Source organism: Thunnus albacares, chromosome 5 (genome assembly GCF_914725855.1).
Source record: "Thunnus albacares chromosome 5, fThuAlb1.1, whole genome shotgun sequence".
NCBI lineage: Eukaryota > Metazoa > Chordata > Actinopteri > Scombriformes > Scombridae > Thunnus > Thunnus albacares.
In genome coordinates this window covers 26,789,811-26,817,467 of record NC_058110.1, presented here as the reverse complement: position 1 = coordinate 26,817,467, position 27,657 = coordinate 26,789,811, and the positions used below count along the sequence as shown (strand labels likewise).

Below are 27,657 nucleotides of genomic sequence, written 5' to 3'. Positions count from 1 at the left end.
TCGGTCGGGGTGGGGCTTTTTGTCCAGCGCTCCGTTGTCTGAGTCAGGATGGAGAGATGAGGACGGGGCATCCCACTCACCCTCTGCACGGCCGGAGACACTGCTGCGCTGCTGTCATGGCAACAGCAGCAGTCACCACCGCCAGCATGGGCCTATAATGCACAGGCCAGGAGGAGTCACACACAGGCTGCACACACACACAGACACACACACACACACAGAGACAAACACAGACACACACAGGCAGAAAACTACACATTCAAGGCCTCCTCAAGACAAATAATGATCCTGAATGTGTTCAGTTTGTTGGTTCTTCCTCAAACATCTGCACACACATCTGCAGAAAGACACTTAAAGCTTTTTATGGCTTGATAGATATTTCTGCTCTTGTCTCTTCATGCATGAAAGAAGACAGATACAAATAATCCTTAAAAGTCTTTTTTTCCCCCTTCTATTTACAAGGACAGATGTTGAAATGATGAGAATTTAAATCACCTTCAAACAAGCTTTTTTAACTCTCTAAACTATTTTATATCCAAATATACATCCACACAGAAGAGTTAAATCATCTTTTTTCGGGGTTGATATCACAATAGCACCAAAAAAAAAGCCTGATTCCAGCCTTTATTATAGGAAGAATCAAATTTGAAGAGAAATGTTATTGTTTTTAGTGGATTTTTACCCACATTTTTTTATTAATCTACGCATTCACCGACTACCTGCATCTGCAAAAAAAAAGTGTTTCCCATTTGCAAATAAACGATTAAAACATTATTAATGTTTTCTGACATATCCTTATCTAAGAAATCCTGCCCCCACCCTCTCTCACCTGCCTCGTCGCCAAATCGGACATTTTCTCTCTGCGGCTGGGCAACATAACACTACTTGTGAACCTGCAGGCTTTTTTTTTTTTTTTTGTTGGTGCAAATTGAGTCAGTTAGCAGCGTAATGCAGAGATGAGTGTGCTTTCTTTTTTTTACGGGATATACTGAGAGAGCAGACAATACGAGCGCAGATCCCATTCAAACAGGTGTGAGGAGCAGGAACAATCCCAGGTGGCGCATGTTGATCGGATATGTGGTCGTATAGGAGAGCAGATTGTGAGCATCTTTGCGCTTTTTTTTTTTTTTTTTTTTTTAAGGGCTGAGCAACCCGCATCTGAAAATAGTGTTGGCTGTTAGAAAGTAGGTCGATAGGAACTGAGAGCAACGTTTGTTTCCACGCTTTTGTCTGTGTTCTTTGTTGTTTAGCGAGGACTGTGAGGTTTTTTTTTCTCTCTCAAAGCCTACCCTGTTAGTGAAGAGCGTTTTACGCACAGGTGGGAGATACCCGCTCAGCATAGGACAGCCCCCCTCTCTGCTCCTCAGCCGATGATTTGAGGAAGTGACATTTTTCACCGCTGCAGTTCGGGACAGCACTGCTCCTCTGCAAACAGGTGTGCTGCTTGTCCGGGTCACTTCTGCTGGGGAAACCACGGGGGGAGGAGGATAAGCGTCCCAGAATCTGAACCAAGCCGCCGCCTGGACGCGGGACAGCGGGGGGACTAGAGGAGGAAAAGATCAACCCTGCTCAAGTGTGGTCTTTATTAGCTCGGGCTGTTTGAACGGGTTCAGACAGAAAGAGAGAGAGAGAGAGAAAGAGAGAGAGAGGGAGAGAGAGAGAGAGAGAGAGCGAGAGAGAGGGGGAGCGATGGCAACGAAAAAGGCGTGCGTGGATGCGCCCAAAAGGAGCCGGAGTCCGGTCGTGTTGGAGGCGGAGATGTTCAGTGAATTTCAGGACTGGTGTCTCCGGACTTATGGAGACTCCGGTAAAACAAAGACCGTCACCCGGCGAAAATATAACAAAATCATGCAGACACTGTTGCAGAACGACGAGTCGGATGGCGTGTATGTCGACAACAGCCACATCAACGCCAAATTCAAATTTTGGGTGAAGTCTAAAGGATTTCAGGTCGGGACCAACGTTTTGGGAGAGCACAACAAGAAAGGAGCTCCAGGGAAACCCGTGCTATATGTCCCGGTCAAGTCAACGGTAAAGTGTGTGCGTGTGCATGTGTAGGCTATGTGTGTGTGTGTGTTTGTGTGCATGTGTGTGTCTGTGTGTGTGTGTATGACAGGGGGAACGTGCATGTACACGCGCACGAGATGTCCCGTTGCCGCCTATAAGTTGTCGTTAGGCCTATTTCAGGCTGCACACATGCACCTGACACATGAATAAAATGACAACTTATAATGTTTTGTCGTCCCGGCTCGCCCTCATCTTTCCCGATAAAGCTTCACTTTGTCCACATCCCAACCAGAACAGCCCTACTCTCATCCCTTGCTGCCATAGCAACGCCGGTGCCTCCTGGCAATCGCAATTGTGAAAGGTAGGCTATCATGCATAGCCATCTCGCCAGTGAGGTTGAAGTCCTGTCAGCGGCACGCTGCCGGGTGCAAAGCACGAGATAATTGACTATTGACAACATTTTGTTTGAACCGTGTTGTTCAGGTCTCGTGTAGCCCGGTGTGGTGATGCTGTGTGCGTGTGTGTGTTTGTGTGCGCGCGCGCGCGTGTGTGGATGCAACGGCATGTTGTGTGGTTCGGGTATGTCAGGATGCTCCGGTGTGCCTCTTGAGGGAGGTCAGACTATTAACTAGCAACTTAGAAGATGTCAGATACACCTTTTCTGCTGTGAGGCTCAGCAGGTTGATTGTCAGCGATTCATCAAACGACACGCGCCCTCACTGTCCCATCTACAGCCGAGCAAAACGGGCACGAGTCCGTGCGTCGGCGAGATTCATCTGTCGTCCTTTGACAGAGCAAATATGTTTTTCTAAAATACGCAAATATCTGTTTCAGAAAAAAAATGTGATTGTGTGGCAGACAGTCTTAGTGTTTGCACCCCACTTTTCATTGTCCTGGGCAGGATGCGGATCGGCTCGCAGGCACTCGTTGCTCTGGCAACACCTGTGTAGTCCAGGATAGTCTGCTGCTGCCGCATTTTATTGTGTTCCGACGTTAAGCTCCACCAGCCCATTTAAGACTTTGCAAGAGAAACATTTTAAAATGAAATTGTACATTTGATGGAGGGTGGCAGCTGTGCGTAATTGGTGACCACGTGAGGGGCGGCGGAAACAAAAGGGTCTGCTCGGGACTGATAGCGACATACGCCCACAGTTAGTGCTCAGACTTCACTTCTACATGTCTCTGAAGGGTGCTGAGGTGATTTTTTTTTTTTTTCTGTAAAATGAAAGTCAGGTGACCACAAGTCCCACTGATCACTGAGGCTGCAGGTGTGTTGACGGTTAAATAACACATTCTGCATTTTGAAGGATGAACATGTAGATGATGAACTGTTAGCAGTGCCCCAGCCGCTCTCTGTGTGAGCGCGTGCGTGTGTGCGCATGTGCACGCGCGTCCATGTCTCTGTATGGTGTTTGGGCCTGCTGTGCCAGCAAAGAGACAACCACCATTTTAAATAAGCGCCTTCAGGGAATAATCTCCCCCCCCTCCCCACCCGCCCTGCTGGGACAGAGTCTCTCTGGACCTCAAAGAGCAGAAACACGCTGTACGTTAACAAACCAGAGCAGATATTGGCACAGATTAGAGATTGAATCCTTTGATTTTGGTTGAATAGCACTGATCCCTCCACAGGTGTTACACCTGTGTGAATGCACAATTTAGATTTAGGCCAACTGCCTTCACAAAACTCCTCTAATCTCCACTCAATATTATGTTTCCCTCTGGGCGAGAGGGCAGGTGTGATCTGTCTCTGCAGGTGCAGATGGTGCCTGAAATGTGTTGTTGATTAGCTTTTGTATGTAGCTCTTGTCATTTATTGTTGATATAAATCCTTAAATGGACTCTTCTTATCTGTAAAACATTCTTCAGGTCAGTTTTGTTGTCTGTTAGGTTAATCTAACATTGGCTGAGCTGAAATAATTCTCTGAGGGCAGGTTTTGGCTCCACGAGAGGCTGAGGAAGGCAAAAAAGAGAAGCTTACTATTTATTTGAGAGGAGGGCACACGCTTTGGAGCTAATATCATAAGGCAGGGGGAAACCTCCCCCTGACTCAGCTCCACTTGGGAAATTTAAACAACAAACAAAACATCAGCCAACACAAGCTGCTTCTAATGATGAGTCAGAAGCAACAAATCAACCAATTTATATGCATGTGACTGTAACTGTATTACAATGCAGGATTTTTTTTTTTTTTATCCTGCTTGTGTTCCTGGGCTTTATAAATAGGCTGTCCTGGGCCAAGGGAGAAGTGACACACACACACACACACATATATACACGAGCAGACGTACAAACACGCACACACATGGTCACTGCCTCGTCGTGCGGCTGCAGGGCCGGGGGCGTGTCTCTGGAGCCGGAGCATTGGAAGCCCCGCTGCAGCTGCTCCCAGGGTGTGCCAAGTTTCTGTATGGGGACAGGCATGGGGCTAAATGACGGGAGGCTGGGTGGGGGTAGGGATGGATGGTGGCTGATGTGCAGACAGAGAAGGTCTCTTCTGTGTGTCAGTGGAAGCATACAAGGCGGCTTCAGTGTTTGACGGGACAGAAAGGCAGGGCACAGTAGCAGCGAACAGTAGTGCACAGACTGCTTCTTTTCAAGCCGGACACACAGAATTATTTCTTTCTGTGTATGTGTGTGTGTGTCTGTTTTTCTGTCCGTCTCTCTTTCCTCTATGCCCGTGTTGTCTCGCCCTCTTTCTGCACAACTTGGAGCTCAGAGAATCCAGCAGCCCTCAGTGTGTGGAGATGCAACCTCGTTTAGCTCTCATTATGTCCTGATTAGAGGACGCTACAGAGGAGGAGGAGGAGGGGGGGGGGGGGATCGGACCAGAAACAGACACAGATGCACCACAGAACTGCACACGATATAAGCACGAACGAGCGAGGAGAGTCAGAGTGCACCCAATCTCAAAAGAAACGCTTTAAACGCCCTGTGCATTTCCCTCTCGGCTGACACGGGCATTGTACTGAAAAATTTGAAATATTGCGAGCTGTTGCTTTTTTGTTGCCATGTCAACTGAAATCTGTAAATATCTCTCTGTTCGTCTCTCGCAACCAGGTACTGGCGGACCTGCTCTCACATACAGACGCATGTAACAGTTCAGAAACACTTGGCATGACGTTTAAAAGTGCTTGAATCGTGCTCGCGGGGCGTGCTGTCACACAGTTATGAATCCAATCAACATCAGCTTTCATATTTTAACTTGTATGATTGGTTCAAGTACAAGACAGAAAATAAATAAGAGTCTTAGAGCTGAAACATTTAGTTAACTGGCAACTACTGTGATCATTTCTGTCATTTTTTTAATAGCAAAAACACCAAACATCCTCTGATTCCAGCTTCTCAAATGCTGTTTTTCTTTGTCATTCATAGTAAACTGAATATCTGTGTGTTTTGGACTGTTGGTCACATAAAACAAGGCATTATAAGATGCCTCCTTCATGGGCTTCAGGACGTAAAAATGTACATTTTTTCAGTATTTTATGACATTTTATTCACCCAATGATGAATGGAGAAATTAACCTGCAGATTAATCAATAATGAAAACGTTAGTTAGCTGCAGCCCTAAAGTGTCCCATTCATTCCAGTGACAGGACAGGAGACAATTAAACAGGACTGTTTGAGAAAGAGGTGAGCATTTAACACAAAATGAAGGTGTTTCTCGGGACGTCCCCCCCCCCCCCCGTCTCCTCTGTTAGAAATCAGAAACCTCTATTCTCAATCTGAGTGTTTAAAAATGGGCCCTAAATGTTTGCGCCTCGCCATCAGATGGGAAGAGGAACATCATCATTATTATCTGATTAATTAGTCCACATTTCCCCTGAGAGCTCCTCTTTTGTGGTCGGGCCACAGAGTCAAAAGAATACTGGCCCTATTATTCAACAGCATTTGCATTAATGCTATTTTTGCATGGCGAATCTCCTGAGCTTTTGTCCAGTGTTTTTGTTTCGTCCCGCTCTCCGCCGGCACTTATTAGGGGCAACACATGGGCTCGCACTCATGGGTTCAAACAGCAAACGCTCACGAGAATCACCTACTGTAGCTGCTCTGAAGTCAATGATGGGAGGATTTACCTGAGCACGGATGACTTGTTTTCATGAATTTTGGAGCGCTTAAAGGTGTAGATGGGTCTGTTTTGAGGGTCGAGAAAACACTTCTTTGTTAAATTAGACTCAAACTGAGATCCATAAAGACGCGAGTCGACGTCAGTATCTGTTAATTTGGTAATTTCTGCTGTGACTTATTGTAGACGGGTGACAAAATACATGCCTGGCGTATGTGGTAGTTTGTGCGTGTATGTGTGCTCGTACAAAGAGGGGGTCGCTGATCGCATGCTCTGTGTTTCCTCCCTTCAGCACCCTCTCTGTTGCCATGGAGAGGCCGTTCTTTGCTTTCCCATAGGAGGAGAAATTAACACCATTTTTAACTGGCCTGGGGGCCTCCCCCCTGTGTGGGAGATAGTCTGAGTTCTGCTCCACACACACACACACGCACACACATGTACACACACATGCACACAGAGAAAGAGAGAGAGAGAGAGAGTCTTTAAGACGGCAATAATCTTCCTACCACACCGCTACTGTCATTTTTAATACCTTTCCAAGGCCAACATTTAACGAACTGGGACAGTATGATAATAGCTTGAAAATGGCGAAATGGACTCTGATGTGATGATGTATGTGCGAGTCATTTACATACCATTTTGAGTCAGTGACTGGAACGTCAACAGTGCCAGTCTCCGGGCCGGTGGGACTGTCTGTGTCTCCGGCTCGGTGGGATATTAGGAATGTCACACACTCTATCAAATAATGTTCATCAAGGGAAACACACACACACACACAGACACTAACGTCGGACAGAGGGTTAGAGCTCGGTGCACCTAATGTGGATTTAATGATGAGGCTTTATGAATTGAAGCAGAGAGGAGAGGATGATGATGAGAAGAAAAGACGGAGGGATGAAGAAATAGAAGGGTGGGGGGGGGGGGGGGGGGGCGTTGTTAGAAAAGATTGTGGACACTGTGGAGGTAATAATTGCTTTTATCCCAGTTTTTTTTTTTTTTTTTGTCATATGAACCTTTATCTTCAACTATCTGCCCTTTGGCACATGCGCACACATACACATACACACCCACACCCACACACACACACACACACACACACACAGGAGATACAAGATTGTCCCATTTACATGTCCATTAGCCAGTTGATAGATTTACGGAGGGGAAATGGGGCTTTAAAAGATGACCTGTTGTCACATCTGCAGTGAGATAATCTGAGTCATGAGTACTGTTGACACAGCCATCTTTACATCCTCCTCTCTGGATGCACACACACGCACACACACACACACACGCACACACACACAAACATAAGCACACAGAATGGGCTGATATTAGCTATTAAGCTTTATTGTTATGAGCTTATATGTTGTGTATGTAAATGACAGAAAACTGAAGCACAGAAATGACAAACGTATGTTTTGAAACACCAGAAAGTAGTGACAACTTTATTTTTTAACTGTAAAATAAGATAAGATGTACTTTATTGGCTCTGAGGGGAAATTTGTCTCGGGCTTGAGTGTCTGGAAACTACAAGGTACATATAATATCGGCACATAATCTCCATATGTACATGACACCGTTCTTCAAACAATGAAGCAAAATTACCTGTGATCAGTAAAGTGTCAGATCATAAATAAATATCATAATAATCAGATCATAATAAATATTTTATCATAAATAAAAGATTTAAAAATAAATAAAAAATGTGAAAATCAGATGTGCAAAGGAGGCAATATCCATGAATTAGATATCCAATTACATGTCAAAGATATTTTTTAGTTCATTTTGGTTCATATAAAGATGACAATGAGTCAGTTATTGCTCAGTTTAACAATTATAAAGCCAAAGGATGTGTTATAATATCAACTTGATATTCACTCAGTGAAGACTTACTAAAGAAAAGAGAGAAAACAGAACAAATCAGATTGAGAGAGTTTGTTTTTTAAAGCGTATTGGATCTTTTTTAAATGTTAGGTGTTAATCAAGTCACATCTTAATGGTTGGGACACTAGTTTTAGTCCAGTGAATGATATCCAGTTACATAAAACAAGTGAAATAATGTCCTGCTTTGTGCATTTCCTGGTTAAAAAACAAAACAAAACAAAATTGAAAACAAATTCAAGTGACTTTATCAAAAATGTGTAAAGAAAATTGTGTAAAAATGAATAATTATCAGATTTTTTTAAACTCTCAAATATCAATATCAGTATTGGCCTCAATAATCCTGTATCGGTCTGGCTGTAACACACACACACACACACACACACACACACACACACACACACACACACAGCCACCTTACAAAATAAAAAACTTTGCACTTTGGCTTGACTTTACAAGTTAAGTTGGAAAGATTCCATGAGTGGAAACTTTAAGACATCACAATAAAAGCGCTGGAGGGCATTTTCTTGGAAGGTGAGCATGAGATATTTTATTACTGTTTATAAGTGTGGAAAATGTTCCCCCTTAACAGGGACTAGTTACTGGAGAGGAACCAGTAACAAACTACACGGACACATTCTTTATGTGTCCAATACTGAAACCCTTCTGAGAAGAGGTTGAGAAAACTAGAAAATAATTTGGGGGATTAATTTAGGAGGATAAAATCAGATAAAATCAGCTGACGTGCATCTTTTTTAACATATCACATGTGACGAGGACACAGAAACAGCCAAATTCACCAACACTAAATTCATGGTTATCAACAATAGAACAAATTTTGGACCTGGAAACGTTAACTTTTACAATCAGAGACCCGTAAAATAACATATTATTTCAATCTAGCCCAAGATTCACAGTAAACAGGTACTCCTCCCCCATCCCAAACCCAATCCCCCTTTTTTTTCTGAGTTATTTTCCATTATCTATTAATTTAACTTGTATTAAAAGTATAAAAATGTGCAATGGACTCTGAAGTATACAGCTGTCTGGAAGAAGATGAAAGAAACATTGCAATTAAGTATTTTTAAAAAGTTACGTTCAACGCTAAATTTCTGCTTCTTGATATTTTTGTATGTTAGTGTTTATCTGTTCACCCGTGGAGCTAATTTCTTGTGTGATGCCTCTCCTCTCGCTCTCTGCCGGCCTGTCTTTGTGACCCAGCTGCTTCCCGTGAACCCCCCCCCTCCTCCCCTCCCCTCCCTCCCCTTCACCTCCTCCTCCTGACCTGCCTGTGTGCAGGACTGCTCCTCTCCTCCCCATCAGCGACTCTCTGCTACAGTGTGTGTGTGTTTGTGTGTGTGTGTGTGTGTGTGTGTGTGTGTGACTGCCAGCGGGGGTGGGGGCCGCCGACTCAACCCCTCCAGTCTCCTAGCAACAGAGCGGTTTGGTGCGGGACAGGGAGAGCGCGGTGAGGATGGGGGCTGGTTGTACAGTGGCTGGGGAGAGCAAAGTCCTACGGGATTAGAAAGATAGAGAGAAGGAGGAAAGGAGAGAGGAGGGCGAGAGTTTTTTTTTTTTTTTTGCGGTGCTGTGTTCATGATGTGTTGTTGCCGATTAGGGATGCTGACATGTCTCCTTTGCTCTTTAAAAACGGCACGCTGGTGCTGATGAGACCAAATATCTACAGCGCCATTCAACAGCTGTTCTCCTCTGAGATGCTACAGCTACAAGCTCTGCCCGTAGACATGTACTGCGCTTAAACACACACATAGCACACACACACACACACTCAAAGCATGTTGAGTTGAGAGGTGAATCTTTAACTCCCTGTTGTTGACTTGCGTTTACATGGTAAAGAGCTTATCTAGAGACGGTGGTGAAGGGGAGGGGGGGGGGCGGGGGGCGAGAGAGAGAAGGCCTTCAGGTAACAGGACTGAGGTGGTGTTTAGTGAAAGAAATGAAGTCTTTGATTGGATGTTGTTTACTTGAGTCGCAGTCAGGCACAAGAACATTGCAAATACTGGTCCCAGATTCAAATGCATGCATGGCAAAACAACAAAATCACCAAGTCTGGGCTGCGATGTGGTGTGTATGTTGCTTTTTCTTTCAGTAGTAGGTGTGTATGTCGGATATTTCTCTTTTTTTTTTTTTTTTTGGTAGAATCCAGTGAAGGATGTGGGTGCACTGCACACCCCACAGTTGTATGAGATTATCTAAATCCAGCGTGAATGGACCTGACACCATTGTCCCAAGCAGCAGCAGCAGCAGCAGCAGCAGCATCGGCAGCAGCAGCAGCGGCGGCGGCGGTGGTAGTGGTGGTGGTGGTGGTGATGTCACCGGAGGGAATGATGATGATACCTCGATAGATTACAGCTGTGATGATGAGGTGGAGGATCGCTATTATTTCATTTATTATCATTACATTTAGTCCATGCTGACAGGGGAGAGTGGCTGGGAAGAGAGAGAGAGAGAGAGAGGGAGAGAGAGAGAGAGAGAGGGAGAGGGCCGGATTAAAACAAACCCGCTCTGTGAGCTGGTTTTAGTTGCCATGGCAACGATCATTACCTTGCACTTGGGAGAGCAGGAGCAAGGAGAGGGAAAGAGAGGGGGGTTGAGGGGGAGAAAGAAAGAAAGAAAGAAAGAAAGAAAGAAAGGGAGGAAGACGGGACGGAGGTAGGGGGGATGAAGACACGGAGGCAGGAGAGAGGATGCAGTTTGGAGGAGGAAACGAGGAAATGAAATGTCAGATTCCGGGAACAGCGCAGAAATGTCAAGGAGGGAGGGAGGGAAGAGTGTGATTCCTCAATGCCAGGGGACAACTTTTTGAACTCGGGACCCTCCTCTCACACAAACAGGGAAAGAGCACTCCCCACCTAGAACCTAATCTCCAGAAAATGTCAGCGCGTGTCTCATATCTGTGTGGAAGAGGTGGACTCATGAAAAAAACCTAATTAAATGGCCAAATCCATTTGTTCCATTTCATGCTTGCTGGGCTACTTCATGTTTAAAATATCAGAAATATAATGATAAGATCTGGAGGTGGTAAGGAGGGGGGGGGGATGCAAAGTGTTGACTGTTTATAAGGAGGGGATGAAAGAGTTACTTCGAGGTAAAAAAAAAAAAAAAAAAAAAAAAACCTCCAACAGTAGGGAAGGAAAGCCCGTTGCGGTGCTGCGGATGGAGACCGTTGTCCTGGCGATCCCACTTCTCTGGTGTGTCACATGACCCTTTGCCCAGCACACCTGCCCGGGAGAAATCAGTGGCAGTTTCTATGGCGACAGGGTCAGCAGTACGGGAGGCAGGATAGCTGCCAGAGGTGGTGGTAGGAGGGACTGTTGGTCTTGTACAGTGTCGGTGGTGTTATTTTTAAACATTGCAGAGATGAGGTGATGGTTGCCGACCCAGCCGGGGCCGAGACTTCTCCACCTGAGAGAGAAATTTACAGACAGAGTGACTGCTGGACAAAACAAGGCAGGTTGTTTCAGTTTTTTTTTTGTTTTTTTTTTCTTAGTGCTGGTGAGGACACCTTGTGCAAGCATGTATGCGTGTCTGTAACCACATGACCTATGACTCATGTGCCTTAAAGATCTATCCCGCTCACATCACATGGCTGCAGGAATCTCCATGTGCAGCCAAAATATCAGGAATCCTCTGCTGTCGATGATACACACACATCATTCGTTTTATCTCTACGAGCCTGAGGCGGGACATTAAACTAAACTCCAGTCTCTCTGTTTGTGTTTCAGTGTTCAGATGGGAATTCGGCCCAAGACAACTCCTCCCTGAAGCGTGTAGCCGTGGTCGAAGACTTCTTTGACATCATCTATGCCATGCATGTGGAAATGGGTGCCGACCCGGGCCGAGCACCCAAACACGCAGGCCAGAAGAAGACCTACAAAGCTGTGAGTAAATCCAACCAGGTGCTTGAAGGGTGAAGCTAAACTCGCAAACACTGTTCCTTGTCAATACTGAGCATGTTGACAGTAAAAACATCCAAGTCAACATTAAAAGCATCATATTAGTTCCTTCTCGTCTCCGTCTATCCGTCTATAGGCCGATCTAGTGGTGTGAAAAGTGGCAAAGCAAAGAAGGTGGATGGTTTGCACATTGAGCCCCAGCTGGTTACAAGTGCAGGACAAAAAAAACAAAAAAACAGCACACATACACATAAAAAAAAGAAAGAAATTTGGAAGCTTTTCAACCTACAAGGTCTGATCAGGCAAACGTGAACATGTGAGCAATAAACAGGATACATATACAGACAAAAAATGACAGCTCCACCTACAGTTTGGAGATCAGATCATAAAAAATAAACTCATTATTCCCAAACAAGTTTACGCCACACTTAAAATACTCATGAGGGACTGTAACCCATTACAGGACACGTATGATACACATTTTCTGTCAGTCGGTCCACTATTTTGGCCCAAACTATTGGATGGACTGCCATGAAATTTAGTTCAGATATTCATGGTGCCCAGAGGATGAATCCTACTTACTTTGTTGATCCTCTAGCGCCACCGGCAGGTTGATATTTGGGGTTTTGAGGGAAATGTCTCAACAATTATTGGATGGATTGTCATGCAATTTGGTTCTGATACTCCTGCCCCTCTTAGGATGATAGTAATCACTTTGATGATCATTAAGTCAAAACTTTAATTTGTCCAATACTTATATGACTAAACACTGGCAAAACAAAAATGTACTTTGTGTTTAGTGACAAATAGCAAATCTTAGCATGCTAACATGCTAAAATAAGATTGGTGGACATTGTAAACAACATGCTTGGATCGTCACTGTGAGTATGTTAGCATGCTAAAGATAGCATTTAGCTCAAGGCATCACTGTACAGCCTTATGGAGCTGCTGTCATGGCTATAAATTCTTAAGCTTGTCTTAACATTTATTTATTTATTTATTTTTTAAAAAAGAAGGAAACAAATACATACAATTTAGAGATGTCGTGTCTTGGGATCTCCTAATTGTAGGTGGAACTCTCACTTTTTTGTCTGTAGCCTGCTTTTTTTTTCACATGGATGTTTTCCTGATGGAGACCTGGAAGGTTGAAACGTTGCAATCAATAAAAACATCTTTTTCGTGAGCTTGCAAATGTGTTTGTGGACTCTTCCTCTCTCCTTTTCATTGCTGTCAACAGTGGCCCAAAGCTGGAAAGGGTTCAACAAATCCCAGTAGAAGTATTTTATTGTTAAAAAAGAGGCTCAATATGAGGTCAACAGTCTTTCAAGGGGCCCAAACTTTGAAGCACTCCAGACTAAAGGCACGTTTAACATCCAGAGAGACCACGAATATTTTTTTTTTCTGTGAAAGGCTATATATTAAGCAGCACAGGCAACGTAATGTGTAATTTTTAGCATCAGGAGTTACCTAGGGAACAAACCACCTTTACCAGGAAAACAAAGTACTTCTGTGCTCAAACCATAAGAGCGGTGGATTTATTTTTGCATGTCTCAGGAACAAAGACAGTATATGAGTTCACGTTGCAGACTGAGGTGTGGTCTTGGGTCGGGTGTGATGCCCGGACCAAGTGGCGCAGGACAAAACGAGGGGCTTTGTGCGTAGCTTTAGGGTTGCGTCTGTTTGTGGAGGCAGTGTTGGGGGGTGGGGGGTGGAGGAGGGGTTAGCAGGACTTTGGTACCCCTCCTCTCCTCCCTCCATCCCCCAGGATTGAAAAAAAATCATAGAGCCAATTCCTCCTCGTGCCCCTGCCCTGTAGAGAGGTCCTGTCACGTCTCATAGAGTGTACCCTTTTGAGGAGGCAGCATCACTGGGGCAGGGCATAATATGGAACTGTCACTGTGGCCTTCTGGGAGGTGCACGCTCCTCTGGGTGGCCTTTCCCTCTCAGCTGCCTCAAGGGGGCCATGAAGGGTGGGCGGGGTGGGGGTGGGGGGGGGGGGGGGGGGGGCGCAAAGGGGATGGGGAGCTGTGGCAGTAGTGGTGGGCCGGTGGGGGTGGGCACCCCTGCTGCCTCTCCATGGTCACGTGAAGGTCGCATTTTACAGGGAAACGCCAGAGGGGGTGAGGCGGGGAGGGTGGCATAGCACTGGAGACAAACAGAGAAAGAAGGCTAAGCATGAGAGAGAGGTGTGGATATGAGTCGGCTGCACCTGAAAGAGCAGGAAAGAGAAATGGAAACGGAAAGGGTGACGAGCACCACTCGTGTTTTAAGGTATCAAAGCAGAAATATTGCACAGAGCCGGAGCTGGAATTAGGCCATCTGAAGGCTCGAGAGATTGCCTGGAGGGAGGATTCCTCCTCGTGCCACGCCGAGATAACACATAATCACTGACCCCAAACTTTCACACATGCATGGTATGAAAACAGAAAAAAAAAAAATACCTGCACACAGTTTGAGTTCAGCCACAGCCAGAACCATATTTGCTGCCATTGTTTTTTTTTTTTCTTTTTTGGCCAAAACCCCGTCTCCTCTGCTCACTCCCCTGGCACAGATAGCAGAGACCTACGCCTTCCTGCCCAGAGAGGCGGTGACTCGGTTCCTAATGAGCTGTGGAGAGTGTCAGAAGAGGATGCACATCAACCCCAGCACCGCAGAGTTCAAAGGTAATCGCACATATGTGACCTGTGGATGGCTCGCTCCTTCTGGAGACGTCATTAACTGATATGCTATTTTTGAGATCAACCTTTAATAGTGGATGATGCTCAGATCCGTTGACACACTGACGTGGAAAAGGGTTAATTACTATGTTGCAGCGCATGCTGAGATTTTATGAGCCAATCATCCAACCACCACAACAGCCGACATTATCGCTGTGAGATCCTCTGAAATAATTTCATCATAATATTCATTGAAATTTTTCTGTTGTATTATCACATACGAGGTGTTCACTGACAAAAACATCTGAATGACAGACATGCTGAGTTCCTGAGTCCTGCCAGACACTAAATATGAGGTGATGTGATCTTAGGTGTTTGTACTTTGAAGAGTTTTTTGAATCGAACCCTCATTATTAAAACATATGTGTAGATCCATCAGTCACATGATGTAACAAAGACCCAAGAGGACCACATCATGGGACTGTAAAGACTCTTTAAAGTGATCACAGAGTCCCTCTAGTGGCCGTCGAGGAGACCGCAGGCAGCCAGATTGTTTGACTTCAGGTGTTTTAGGGGGACAGCTGCTTAAATTTGAACTAACAATTATTTCAGTGATTGATTAATCTGTTGATTATTTTCTCAATTAATTACTTTGTTAATAAAATGTCAGAATATAGTTAAAAATGCACTTTCTTTTGAATGTGCAGTCAAAAAAACAAATTCACAGTGAAAGGAAACTGTGAAAAGCAGCAAATCCTCTGATTTGTGGTGGAAGAAGCAATTATTTTGGCGTTTTTGCTTGAAAAAAATTACTAAAATGATTAATCAGTCACTCAAATAGCTGCCAATTAATTTTCTAATTAACTAATTGATCAGTCCATTAATGGTTTCAATTCTAATTTCAACCATTTGCAGCAATTCTGCCTTTAGATGACAAAGAAATGACTCAGAAATGAGGATTAGTTCTAACATTATTAAACTGCTTGCTTCTCCATTTATTAGACATTAAATCATCATATTTATAGCTATTAATTTCATTCCATCTTTTGTCATTTGTGTGTGTGTGTGTGTGTTTTTGTTTTGTTTCTCAGAAAATGACAGACCAACCTCACTGGTCCCGGACCTCATTGATTACAACATGCCTCTGACTGCCACCTACCTGAAACAAATGAAACTGCAGTGCATGACGGCCACTGAGAGGGTAAGTGCATCTTTTTACGACAGCACAGTGAATGTTTGTGCGTCTGTGGAGAGACGGCATCTCAATGGATTAATCAGAAAATCTGGCACCGTTGAGATCTCCTTATTTGCTATAATTGCATTTGAATCGACTGCACAAGTCCTCTGGTTATTTTCTTTTAAGTCTCATCAAGGCTGTAGGGAGAAACGCTTTGTGTGTGCAGAATAGGACATCCTTCCTCTCAAGTTTTAATTCATTATGAAACAATCAGAGTGGTCCCCCTGCTGGGAGGAGGTGCCCAGTGTGTAATGAGGATTAGTAAAGCTTCTGTAATGAGTGACGTCACGTGTGAGACCACTCCCATGTATAGCTGTGACAGAAACACTTAAAAGCCCCTTTCACACATGCAGTCTATGCATCAGTCAGAAACCACTGTCACTAAAGTGCAGGGAGCGGCACTCTACGAGGATAATGTCGACCACACTCGCGCATAATTTGGATTATCCGGAACAATGACCCAGACTGTGATTCGCGGGTGAGTACAAATTAACAAATGCTCAGACTGTTGGCCGCATCTGTGTGCAGAACGAGCAGGCCAATAATTTAATAATTAACCATCAGAGAGGGTTGTTTCAGTGTTGTAGGAGACTTGTAGTAATTTGTTCCATATCTCTGCACTGTTTTAGAGAACAGCTTAAAGCAGCAGTTGGTTTCTGTTGACAAAAGCAGATCTTAAGTAAATTTCCTTGCGTTTACTTGGACTTTAGTGCAACATATGAGAATGAGTATGTCATGTGTTGCAGCAGGTGCTACTCCACTGCTTGCGTGTTGTTTTGCAGAACTTTGCTGACAAGTGCAAACATCACTTGCCTTTCTGTTTGATAAATGGCAAAGGAACAAACATACACTCTGTTATGCACATTTTTAGGCAAGGTGGGTTTATTTGTACAGCGCATTTCATACACAAGAGCAATTCAAAGTGCTTTACATAATGCTTTAAAACAATTAGACAGAAAAACAACATTAAAATGCCAATTAAGAGAATGGAAACTTTTCTAAATGGAAATTAAAAAATTAGGAACAGAAACATAAATACAGGACAAGTTTACTGTGTAGTAATAAGTTGTAAGTTGCCCAAATGGAACAAATTAAATAAAAGTGCAGTAAAAAAAAATCTTTAAATGTGGGCCTAGTTATACAAACAGGACAACAATAGGGCTGCAAGTAGCACTTATTCTCATTATTGATTATTCATTTTGTCTGTAAAATATCAGATAACAATAACAAATGTCTATTAAATTGTCCTAAAGCCCAATGTGACGTCTTTAGTCCAAACAGTACAGAAACCAAACTTATTCAGTTTTAGTATCACATAAGACAAAAAAGGGCAGCCGGACTCAATTAATCGATATCAGATTAATTGCAGTTTAATTTTCTGTTGATCAACTAATCGATTAATCAACTAATCATCCCATCTTTACTCAAAAATAACTCCTCAAAAATGCTGGAATATTTTAATTGAACTTTAAGTTGTGTCAACTTCTAAACATGTGTTGCCGTGATGGTGAAGATTTGTAATTTGGGTCGTTTTCTTAGATTAAAGGCTACCAAAGTGCTTCCACTTTGTGAACTCGAGATCCTTCTACTTTATCAATTATATATTTTCCTAAAGCACGGACATTAATGATGCTACATTTCCATCTACTCATAAATGGTGTAATTAGAGACTCTCTCCCTCCCTCTCTGCGCGTCTCTCTTTAATGCTACATGGCTCACTTGGTACCTAATAGAGCTGTCACTGAGCATTTTGGTCCTCCTCAAACCCCCTTTACAGAGGGACGGATGCATATTCCCAAGAGTTTAGGCCTATTTGTGTGCTCGTGTGTGGGGGGAATGAGATGACGAGATGTGATTCTGCTCTGTTTCCATCACACAGTAGTAGTTTTGCCCCCGTCTGTAAATGTCACACAACATCACTCACGCGGGCCAAAGAGAAGTCGTGTCCACGTTAGCATAAAGTGAACCGGCCTCTTTGAAGCTCAGCGTTGGTCTGAAATGAAATGTGGTCGTGCCTGTTAGCAGACGATGAAGCCAAAGCTCAGGATAGCCTTTGAATAGTTTGTGAGATTATTCCCCTGCTCTCTTTTGCTAATCCCTACCCCTGTGGTCATGTTTGTGTTACGCTACAACAAGCATGTTTGGGGTCTCTGCGTCACACAGTTAAAAATAGCTCTGCTTCAAGAAAACCTATTACTTAACAGGGAAGACTTTGGCGTGTTTCATCAAGAGTTAAATCAAAAAAAATATCCACTAGCAGTGAGCTTAACAAGACATAATTATCTCTTCGTCACCGGGAAAGTTGTGAGTTGCTGTCAAAGTGTGAATTTCTTGTGTCAGTTTTCTGTTCCCATCTCACAGTCCCCCTTTCTCTCCCCCCCCCCCCCCCCTCCGCCGCCATCGTCTCCCTTCAGGATGACAGTTCGGTGAGCAGCGAGGACATGAACAGCGCCGAGCCCACATGGGTCGCAGCTGAGCAGCCCCCAGTGCCTGAGCCCAGTCCACCTAATGGAGAGCGGGTCAGCAACCCAACAGCCACCATTAAAGAAGAGGACGGTGAGTTTTATATCTCATCGCTACTAACTCGATACTGGATGTTATCTGCATGATTAGTTTTTGTTTGTTATGGGTGCTTTTAGTATTTACATCTGGAATTTATGGTATACTCGTTATATATGAAGGGTACAGATTGGTGTTATGCAGGTTGCAACAGCTTGCCTTGGACTAATCCAAATAAATCCACTCTTAGAGCGGGTGGGACACCACCGCAGCCCCAATCCACTGTGCACCCCTCTCTCTCAGGGTACAGGGCTTAGAGAAGTAGGACAAAGGCCGATATTAACCTTCACGGATTAGACGCCACTATAGAAAAGACTAAAATTGGGACGAATCATTGAACATGACTCTGTTCCAGTCAACATAACAGGAGGTGTAACCATGACACATGTAGGAATCATCACAGTGAAATCTGTACTTTGCCATGAACTGGGTTAAAATGCTGTAATTTGCACACAGCAGGGAACGAAGGCTCCCCTCCCCCACCAGTCCCTCTTCATCCTCATCTCTTTCTTTGCTGTTAAAACTCCAGAGATCCCCCCCTTTTAACCTAACTTTTATTTATCTTGACAGTTGACCCCAATACCCACTTCCTCAACAGTTTCAGAGAGCACAACACGAGTCAGGAAGTCCCATCCCCCTGTAGTAAAACACCCACTGTGTTGTAAACAAAGACAGAAATAGAGTCTATTGTAGTAAACAAACGCACATTACTGCCCCTGATGACAAACTGCTCATCTCTGTATCTGCATCTTCACCCCGTCCTCCTGTTCCTTCCCCTCTGCCAGATGATGACTCCTCAGAGAGCGGCAGTGCCAACGGACTGCCGGCCCTGACCTCCCCGGAAGTGCTGGCTGTGGGTGGGAACCCCCCAGATGGCGGGGCCCCATACGGGGAGGTGACAGAGAACGGGTTGAGCGCTCCCCTGGATTTCAGCACCACCTCGTCCTCGTCCTCCTCAGAGGATCAGCAGCCGGTCAACCTGAGCGACAGACTGCTGCCTGTCGGGAGCTCGCCGCCAAACTCTTACCCCGCAGACCCCAACAGGAAGTACCCCATCAAAACAGAGTATGCCAACAAGGTAAGCACAGAAACCAACTTTTTCTTTTTCAATGTGTGCATGTGTGTGTATAATCCATAATAACGGTATTTTTATGTATTTTTGTGTGTTTGTAGTCGCCTCCTTACAGCTCAGGAAGCTATGACTCTGTGAAAACTGAACTGAGCATGAGCGCAGAGGACTTGACCTCTGGTCGGGCACAGATAATCGACGACGACGACGACGATCATGATGACCACGATGACAGTGACAAGATCAATGATGCTGAGGGTATGGACCCTGAGAGACTTAAAGCCTTCAATGTAAGTAACCCGCCGAACTGTTAAAGTAACACATACTGTTCTTATTTTTGGCTCTCCAGTACTGGTGCTAAATTATATGTATTATTAAAAATAGACATTATACTTACTAATATTAAAGATGGGAAGAATTCTCATATATAAAGTCAATAAAGGGAAAATATTCTCTATTTATTCTGTGAAAAGCACTATCTTTGCATTCCTGAGTCTAATGAAATTGAATAGAACAGTTGAGATGCAAAAATGCAAACATGAGCGAATAAGCAAACACTAGATATATTGTCCTGCATATGAAGCAATGATTCCATTTTCATCGCTGCTGTTTTCATAACCTCCCCCTCCCTCTTTATCCTCTCTTCTTCCACTCTACCTCTAATGCTCCCCCATCCCCTGCCTTCGTTTTCCTCTCTTTTGTTTTCAACCCTCACACCCCTCTCTCTCTCTCTTTCTCTCTCTGCACCCCCACTCCATTTTTCTGCTCTACATCCCCTCTCTCTCTCTCTCTCTCCCCTCCCCCTCCTCTCTCTCTCTTTCTGTGTCTCTCTCAGATGTTTGTGCGTCTGTTCGTGGATGAGAATCTGGACCGCATGGTGCCCATCTCCAAACAGCCCAAGGAGAAGATCCAGGCCATCATCGAGTCCTGTAGCCGCCAGTTCCCAGAGTTCCAGGAGCGCTCACGCAAGCGCATCCGCACCTACCTCAAATCCTGTCGCCGCATGAAAAAAGGCGGTTTTGAGGTATAAAGTGCCCCCAGTTGTGATGTTTTCTGGATAAATTCAACATACACTCACATAAATAAATAAAAAAAAGTTTTGCATTCATAACATGCAAAAATCTCGCTGACTCTTGCTGCCAGATACGACCAACACCTCCTCACCTCACCTCTGCCATGGCTGAGAACATCCTCGCTGCTGCCTGTGAGAGCGAAACCCGAAATGCTGCCAAGAGGATGCGGCTCGATGTCTACCAAGCAACGGTAAATGTCTTGGCAGGAGGTGTTTGTGAGTCTGCCCAGCAGGGATTTGGGAATGTGCTAGGGTGGCTATGCATCATTAAAGCCAAAGTGCACAGTGTAAACTCCGGTCCTCTGCCCAAAATGAAAACATTTTGATTTCTCGTAGGATGAGCCTGCCTCCGACAAGTCCAACTCGAGGGACCCTGCCTCTGCGGCTCCAACGAGCTTCTCGATTTCCAGCGCAGCTTTCGCCCAAGACCAGCTCTACACCAATGGAGGCCTCAACTACAACTTGCGGGGATACGGGACAGTCGGCAGCAACCAGCAGAACACTGCTGCTGCACAAACCAACGGTGAGCAGCTTTTATCAGTCCAGCTCAAACGAATGATGTATCCAAAAACACATATTTTCTCATTTAACTCTCCACCTTAATACGAATCTCAACCCTGATATAATGAAGGTAAACTAAATTTTGTTTGTGTTACTCACAGCAGTGAATAATTACATGACATCTAAAGAATTTCAACAGCTGTCTATGAAGAGATAATGTCCCTGATACAATGGATAATTCATTATTTTTAGAAAGAGATGTTTCTGAATCATTTTTATGCCTCAGTGCTGCAACAGTCGAGGCCGGAGGCGTTATGTTTTTGGGTCGTCCGCCTGTCTGTCCCATTCTCTCGTGAATGCGATATCTGAGGAACGCCTTGAGGGAATTTCTTCAAATTTGGCACAAACGTCCACTTGGACTCAAGGATGAACTGATTAGATTTTGGTGGTCAAAGATCAAAGGTCAAGGTCACTGTGACCTCACAAAACACATTTTTAGCCATAACTCAAGAATTCATACGTTAATTATGACTAAGTTTCACACAAATGTCTAAAAGGTCAAAATGATGAAGTGATGGCATTTTATATCCAAAATGTCAAAGGTCAAATCCACTGTGACATCATAACGTTCTGCAAAAACGTTTTTCTGCTGGATTGCAGATGTGTGTGAATCATCCACGTTTTATAATTTGTAGCTTCTTTGCAGCAACATTCATATCTGACGCATTGTCAAGCATGTGAACACATACAAGGAAAATACACTTAATACGTTATATTAATATTAATCTATTATCTTCACCACAATATTGTATGAGTCTGGACAGACATTTATAAAAACTGCAACTTGACTGGTTGGCAGAGGCATACAACTGCGAGGCGGTATTTCTAGTTAGTCATGCTAGCAGCGTGGCGATATCAACATGTTATTCTGTCCACCAACAGACTGAAATATCTCAACAACTGTTTAATGGATTGCAATAAAATTTTGTATAGATATTCATGGTGCCCAGAGGTTGAACCCTAATGAAATTGGTGATCCCCTGACCTTTCTTACAGCACCACCAACTGGCCAAAGTTTACACTTATCCAGTAAAATATATCAACATCTACTTTATGGATTGGTATTTTATTTTGTACAAACATTAATGGTTCCCTAACTTTAGTGATGACTTTAGCATCATTGGGTTAAACTTTTATTGCCCAATAACTTGGAAATGACCAAATACCTCCAACACTAATGAAATTCCCATCAACTCTCAGCTATTCTTTGTGTTTGGTTACCTGCTAATCATTAGCATATTCCGCATTGTCACTGTGAGCATGTTAGCATGCTAAAGTCAGCTTAGCTAGCATGACTGTCAACTCTTAGTCCTGTTTTAATATTATTGCTTAAAGCTGTGAGCACCACAAACAAAATTTCATTCATTCAGTCAGTTGTTTTTGGGGTGAAAACAGAAATTTCAGAGACAAATGTCTCAAAACCTGCAAAAATAAAACCGAAACTATCTGCATGGCCAGATACAAAAAGAGATTAGTCAAAACATATTGTTTATTTCTTTGTTATTTGGATGAACATTTTAAAAAAATTTTTTAAAAAGAAATCTGTACTGTATTGTGTAATAAATGTAATGGAAAAATGAGTGTACAGGAATCTCCTTTTCTTCAAGATATTGAGCTCCTCCTTGGTATACTTTCATCTGGATGCACATAAGACACACTATTACACGTGTACGCTTGATTGTCTTTTTATTTATCTGATTTTTTTTCAGTTTTTATCGTACAGTATCTGTTGTTATTGTGTACACGGAAGCACTGAAGGAGCACAGTTTCATTTTCCTGTATACTGAATATTGTGACATTTAATTCTTAATCCTTGATCTGCTCGTAGATGTTGCGTATTTTGTCTTAAAGGGTATGGATGCTTCCTGACTCTATTTCTACTATATCTCCTGTATTGTATGTTTTCCCTAAATTATGGTGGTTTTGTCCGCAGGTCCCACAGATCTGAGTATGAAGTCCGTCGGCCCAAACTCCTCCTCCTCCAGCTCAAACAGCCACGGTCAGGGAGGTGGCGGCGGCGGCGCTTCGGCTCAGCTCAGCCCTCCGGAGGTCACAGCGGTGAGGCAGCTCATCGCAGGCTACCGGGAGTCCGCGGCCTTCCTGCTCCGCTCAGCAGACGAGCTGGAAAACCTGATCCTGCAGCAGAACTGAGTCCGAGCCAAACCGTGCCAAGACCTTCTCCTAGCCTGTCCGCCTCTATCGCTCTCAGTCACACATATTTGGGGCAGAGTTTGAAATCCAAACAAAGACACAAATGTACACGAGTGATTCTGCAGCGCACAGTGGGTCCTGTAGGTTGGTACCTTTACTTATTCCCACACGATTAGGTATTTGGAAGGGCCAGAACATATCACAGGCTGAAAAATGTTTATTTATGCATTTGGTTCACTTTGACCTTAGTGCCCTGTTATCTGTAGCCATTCATCCCATTCAGTTCATTTTTACCACTTCAACCTCCATTCGTCTCAGGAAGCGATGATCTATGTGAAAAAAATTACATACATAGGGGAGTTACAAGAGGTGTTAAACATCAGCTCACCTGTGCAGATGTTTGGACAAATTAATAGTTGCATAGCAGTGATTTAGTCTCATAACCTACTTTCTATTTTTACACAACTGTAAAATACGCTGTACAGTGGCATGATTTGATTTGGTCGTCTGCTCCAAAAAAAAGATACTGTATTTCTAAACGTTTTACTCTCTCCAAATTCACACCTTTTTTTTTTTTTTTTTTTTTTTCCTGAAAAATTTGGAGCGTTGCTTTCTGGAAGTTCATAGATAAATCGCTGCTAAAAAGATGTGGCAGCTTGCCACTGACCTGTTGACCTCAACAGCTACTGTAGGATGTGCTGACTCACAAATAAGCAAAAAAAAATAATTAAAAAAAAAAAACAGCAGAGAAATAAAAGAAAAGAAAGTAAAGAGCGTTTTGACAGTTTTCGCCTGTAAATTTTGATCCGTCAAGTCGTGTGGTCAAAACGATACCTCGGTCCTGCTCTGTTGGAGTGGTTTCCAGATTCTTAAGCATGTGGTTTATTAAGAGACAAAGACTCATTATCCAACCTGACTTTACCTTCAGTTATTTTATTATGAATATATTTATCACGGGCAGTTTCTCATTACTTAAAAGGACAGAGGCTTTTAAGAAGCCTGGGTATGCAAATTGAGGTCACAGACACCTGTCAGGGAAAAAAAAAAGGAGATTAATATATTGTTTAGACTCTTGGTTTATAACCAGTGCTACTGGAAAGCGGAGAAAGGTGCAATATTGAGGATAATCAGTAAAGGTGTGCTTACTGAAATGACTTTGGTCAGACTTGCTGAGGCGTTTTAAGGCAAAGAGGGGAATACTTTACCACAATCCCCTCTTGTTGTGACTGTCAAGTTGTAAAAAGAGACGATATCCCATGCAACATTGTAGCCAATTTCAATGTTGTCGTTTGTTGTGAATACTGATCTTTATCGCTAACCTCATAACTGAGGCACTTTCATGTACTGGGATCAGTCATCCATCGTGATAAAAATGGGACCTGACAGAAAAATGAGACTTAATGTTGCACGTATTTTTCTTTTTTTTTTTTTAAACTTTAAAGTGGTTTGGGGTCATTTTGTGAAGGAAATGTTCTGTGAGTATTCTCGGCTTTTTGTAAGTTAAAAGGAGCACATTGAGCTCAAATGCATCCATTACTGACTGTCAGATGAATGCAGCGGTATTTGAGGCAACCCGAGACATCCATATGGCTTTACCGGATGAAGTGAGAGTGTGTGGGCTGCTTGCTCGCTCGCTCGCCTCGGACAAAAGAAAAAAAAAACAACTCCTCCGTCCATATTTTCCCCTCTGACCTCAGCTGTTTCAAAACCTCTCTCTCTCTCTCTCTCTGTCTCTCATCTCCACATTCCTCATCGATGTCACGTCTGAAAACACACTGTTTGAAAAGAAGCAAGAGACAATCTTTGAAAAAGATGTAATTGCATCACAGTTTACTCTCCCAGCTTTCTGCTATGGTGTGTGTGTGTATATGTGTGTGTGTATGTGTGTGTGTGTGTGTGTGTGTGTGTGTGGTCTGAGGGCACACAGAGTACTCAATCCAGATCTAGAGCACAGCCTCACAACAGATGGTGAGTCACTCAGCACAAACGCAGTGGTCTAGGTGTGTGTGTGTGTGTGTGTTAGTTTTATGTGGTGTGTGTGTGTGTGTGTGTTTTTTTTTTTTTAATCCTTTTGTTCATTCGATGTAAGTGTTTGTTAAGATTTTCTGATGTGTATAAGTGGAGTGACCCTGTTTGTACAACATCAATCTGTGAAGATTTAATTCAAGTAGGCTAAAACATTCCAAACAAGGACAATGACTCTTCACGCAGCCGACCCGGCTCGCACCTTATTGATTTGTCTCAAAGTCTAGAGAGATATATTTCTGTATTTATCACAAATCTATCAAATTCTATCAGTTATCTATCATGAATCACTCTATTTCAGTGTGTCATTCATAAATTTGCAGTTCATCTCACTACCAGGCCAGTCTAGACGTGCTTAAAGGAACCATTTTTACATTTTTATTACCGCGCCATGATTAGGCTGCATTACATTTACATTTCAAGTGTGAAATCCTATTATCTATTGCAAGTTTGGAAGCACTTTATAGCTCAGGATTAAGGTAAGATAACACAGTGATATGTGAGTGTGTCTTTACCTCATTTGGAATATCAGCTTCAGTTAAAACATGTTACGGACGGATCGTTAACAAAGGACAGTTTGACACGACTTTTAACAAAGACTTAAAAAAAAAAAAAAAAGCAAGCGGCTCCTTTTTGGAACTCATCAGTTTGCATGGTCCACCCGGGTTCAAGTAGACGTAATCATAGATGTACGTGGGACCTCGAGTCCTCACACATGTCTTCCTCGTCTCCTCTTCCTCCTCCTACTCCTCCTCCTCCTCCTCCTCCAACCTGCTCGTTTTACTGTTTGTAGCCATAGCAGTCACACAAAACCCCTCCGCACGTCACGTCTTACTCAGTGATGTTGATCTTTGTCCCATTTTTCAACCCCACCCTCCCCCCTCCCCTCAAAACATTTGCTTGCAGATTTGTAAAACGTCTTTAAGTCTACGCTGAGCAACATTTTCGGTGTGCTGGAGTTTACTGTGATCAACGACAACCACTTGTTGTCATGTTGTTGTTGTTTTGGGGTTTTTTTGTTTGTTTTTTTTTTCTAATAATGCCCAATGGATTTTCTCTTTGTATTGACTGGAAAATGTAATCTATTGGTGTTGATTAAAAATGCCCTGGTAGCTTGTGGATTGCTAAAGTGGTCAGATAAATGTACTGTATAGCTGTACAAAGAGTGATAAAAGATGTTTTAAACCTTTCTTTTTTTTTTCTGTGGGTACAGCACTGTTTAAAAAAAAAAATCAAAGTGGTTTTAGCCCTTGCCTGTTTTAACTTATCATTTGGTGGTGGTCTTCTATTGTTATTTATATTATTTCAATTGTTGCCTCTCCTGCGCTGATAAGAGACTGTAGCTCTGTGCAGGAGGTTGTACTGTATACCTGTGTGAAGCTTTGTATTTTTCCCCTCTGGTTTTGGACTCAGTGAAAGTGTGATGTTTACATGTACAGTTTTTCAGAATACATTTTTTTTTTTGCATTTTCTTTCAAAATATTATTTTTTTTCTCTCACCTATATACCCCTAATCTGTGTACATTTACCCAGATATTTTCATTTTGTTGTTTCATTGCATCAAGCGCAGACGTGACCTCTTTGACTACTTGGTCACATGGTCACAGTGTGCCGTGACAACTGGTTGGTTGTGGTCGACTGGGTGTTGTGGTGGCTTCCGGCATTTGACAAGTTAGTAAAAGGGAGCTTCACAACTTCTCAAAGTGGACCAGCAAATATTTATTAAGGATCAAGACGACTAATCAACTGTTTTAAAATACTATTGTGGCCTAGCGACAAGCGGCGGGGTTATTATACTACAGTTATTGTACTACAGTAAGTGCTCAGATTATTTTAATATCCCGGCCGTGTTGTCAAGGAAAACTCCTTGTCCTTAACCCGACTGGTGCCCTGAAAGGTACACTTTGACCTGTTGTCTCCTCGGTAACATAAAAGCCATTCCCCTCTCCTGGCCTTTTAAGGGGAACCCATAAACCTCAGGAAATACTGAATCTCCAAGTTTAGTTTTTATCCACTGATTTCTTCTGAAATGAGATTTAAATCTCTAACGAAAACCATTAGCATTTATATGAGATGTCTATTGTTTTGTACATTTATCATTGTGATTTAAAAGTGGAGCTTTTTCCAGTACCTGTGACTTAATATTTTGATTTTTTTGGAGTGTTTATAGGTATGGATATTTATTATTATATGTGAAACTACAAAAAGACAAAAGAAAAGGTTGACCCTGTTTCATTTGTATGTTTCATGCAAAACTGTCCAGGTGAGATTCTCTCTGCCTCTTACATATCACTAATGAGGGACCTGTGTTTGTTTGGAAATAGCGCTTTTTCAGTGTTGCATCAACGCTATGGAAAAAAAAAAGAAAAAAAAACAACAGTGGTTTACCAACAGCAGAGTTGCAAGGCTCTCCTCTTCTCCTGAGATGTCAGTAAATTCAATAAAATAGTGCGATGAG

The 27,657-nt window shown here is 43.2% G+C and overlaps 1 protein-coding gene across 1 annotated transcript; it reads left to right on the top strand.

The window, feature by feature from the left end:
- The first annotated feature begins 1,170 nt into the window (after nucleotides 1-1,170).
- On the top strand, nucleotides 1,171-27,657 carry nol4la (nucleolar protein 4-like a). Its single transcript, XM_044352800.1, has 11 exons — nucleotides 1,171-2,031; nucleotides 11,698-11,853; nucleotides 14,420-14,531; nucleotides 15,617-15,726; nucleotides 18,177-18,318; nucleotides 19,107-19,399; nucleotides 19,495-19,680; nucleotides 20,226-20,414; nucleotides 20,534-20,653; nucleotides 20,799-20,985; nucleotides 22,957-27,657. The coding sequence occupies exons 1-11, from the start codon at nucleotides 1,690-1,692 to the stop codon at nucleotides 23,172-23,174; spliced, it is 2,055 nt and encodes a 684-aa protein (XP_044208735.1). The 5' UTR covers nucleotides 1,171-1,689; the 3' UTR covers nucleotides 23,175-27,657.

Excerpts from the sequence above, each read along its gene's own strand:
- nol4la (XM_044352800.1), top strand. The coding sequence starts at position 1,690 with ATGGCAACGAAAAAGGCGTGCGTGGATGCGCCCAAAAGGAGCCGGAGT. Across the intron at positions 11,854-14,419 it reads AGAAGAAGACCTACAAAGCT|ATAGCAGAGACCTACGCCTT; the intron begins GTGAGTAAATCC and ends CCCCTGGCACAG. Across the intron at positions 19,400-19,494 it reads AAACAGAGTATGCCAACAAG|TCGCCTCCTTACAGCTCAGG; the intron begins GTAAGCACAGAA and ends GTGTGTTTGTAG.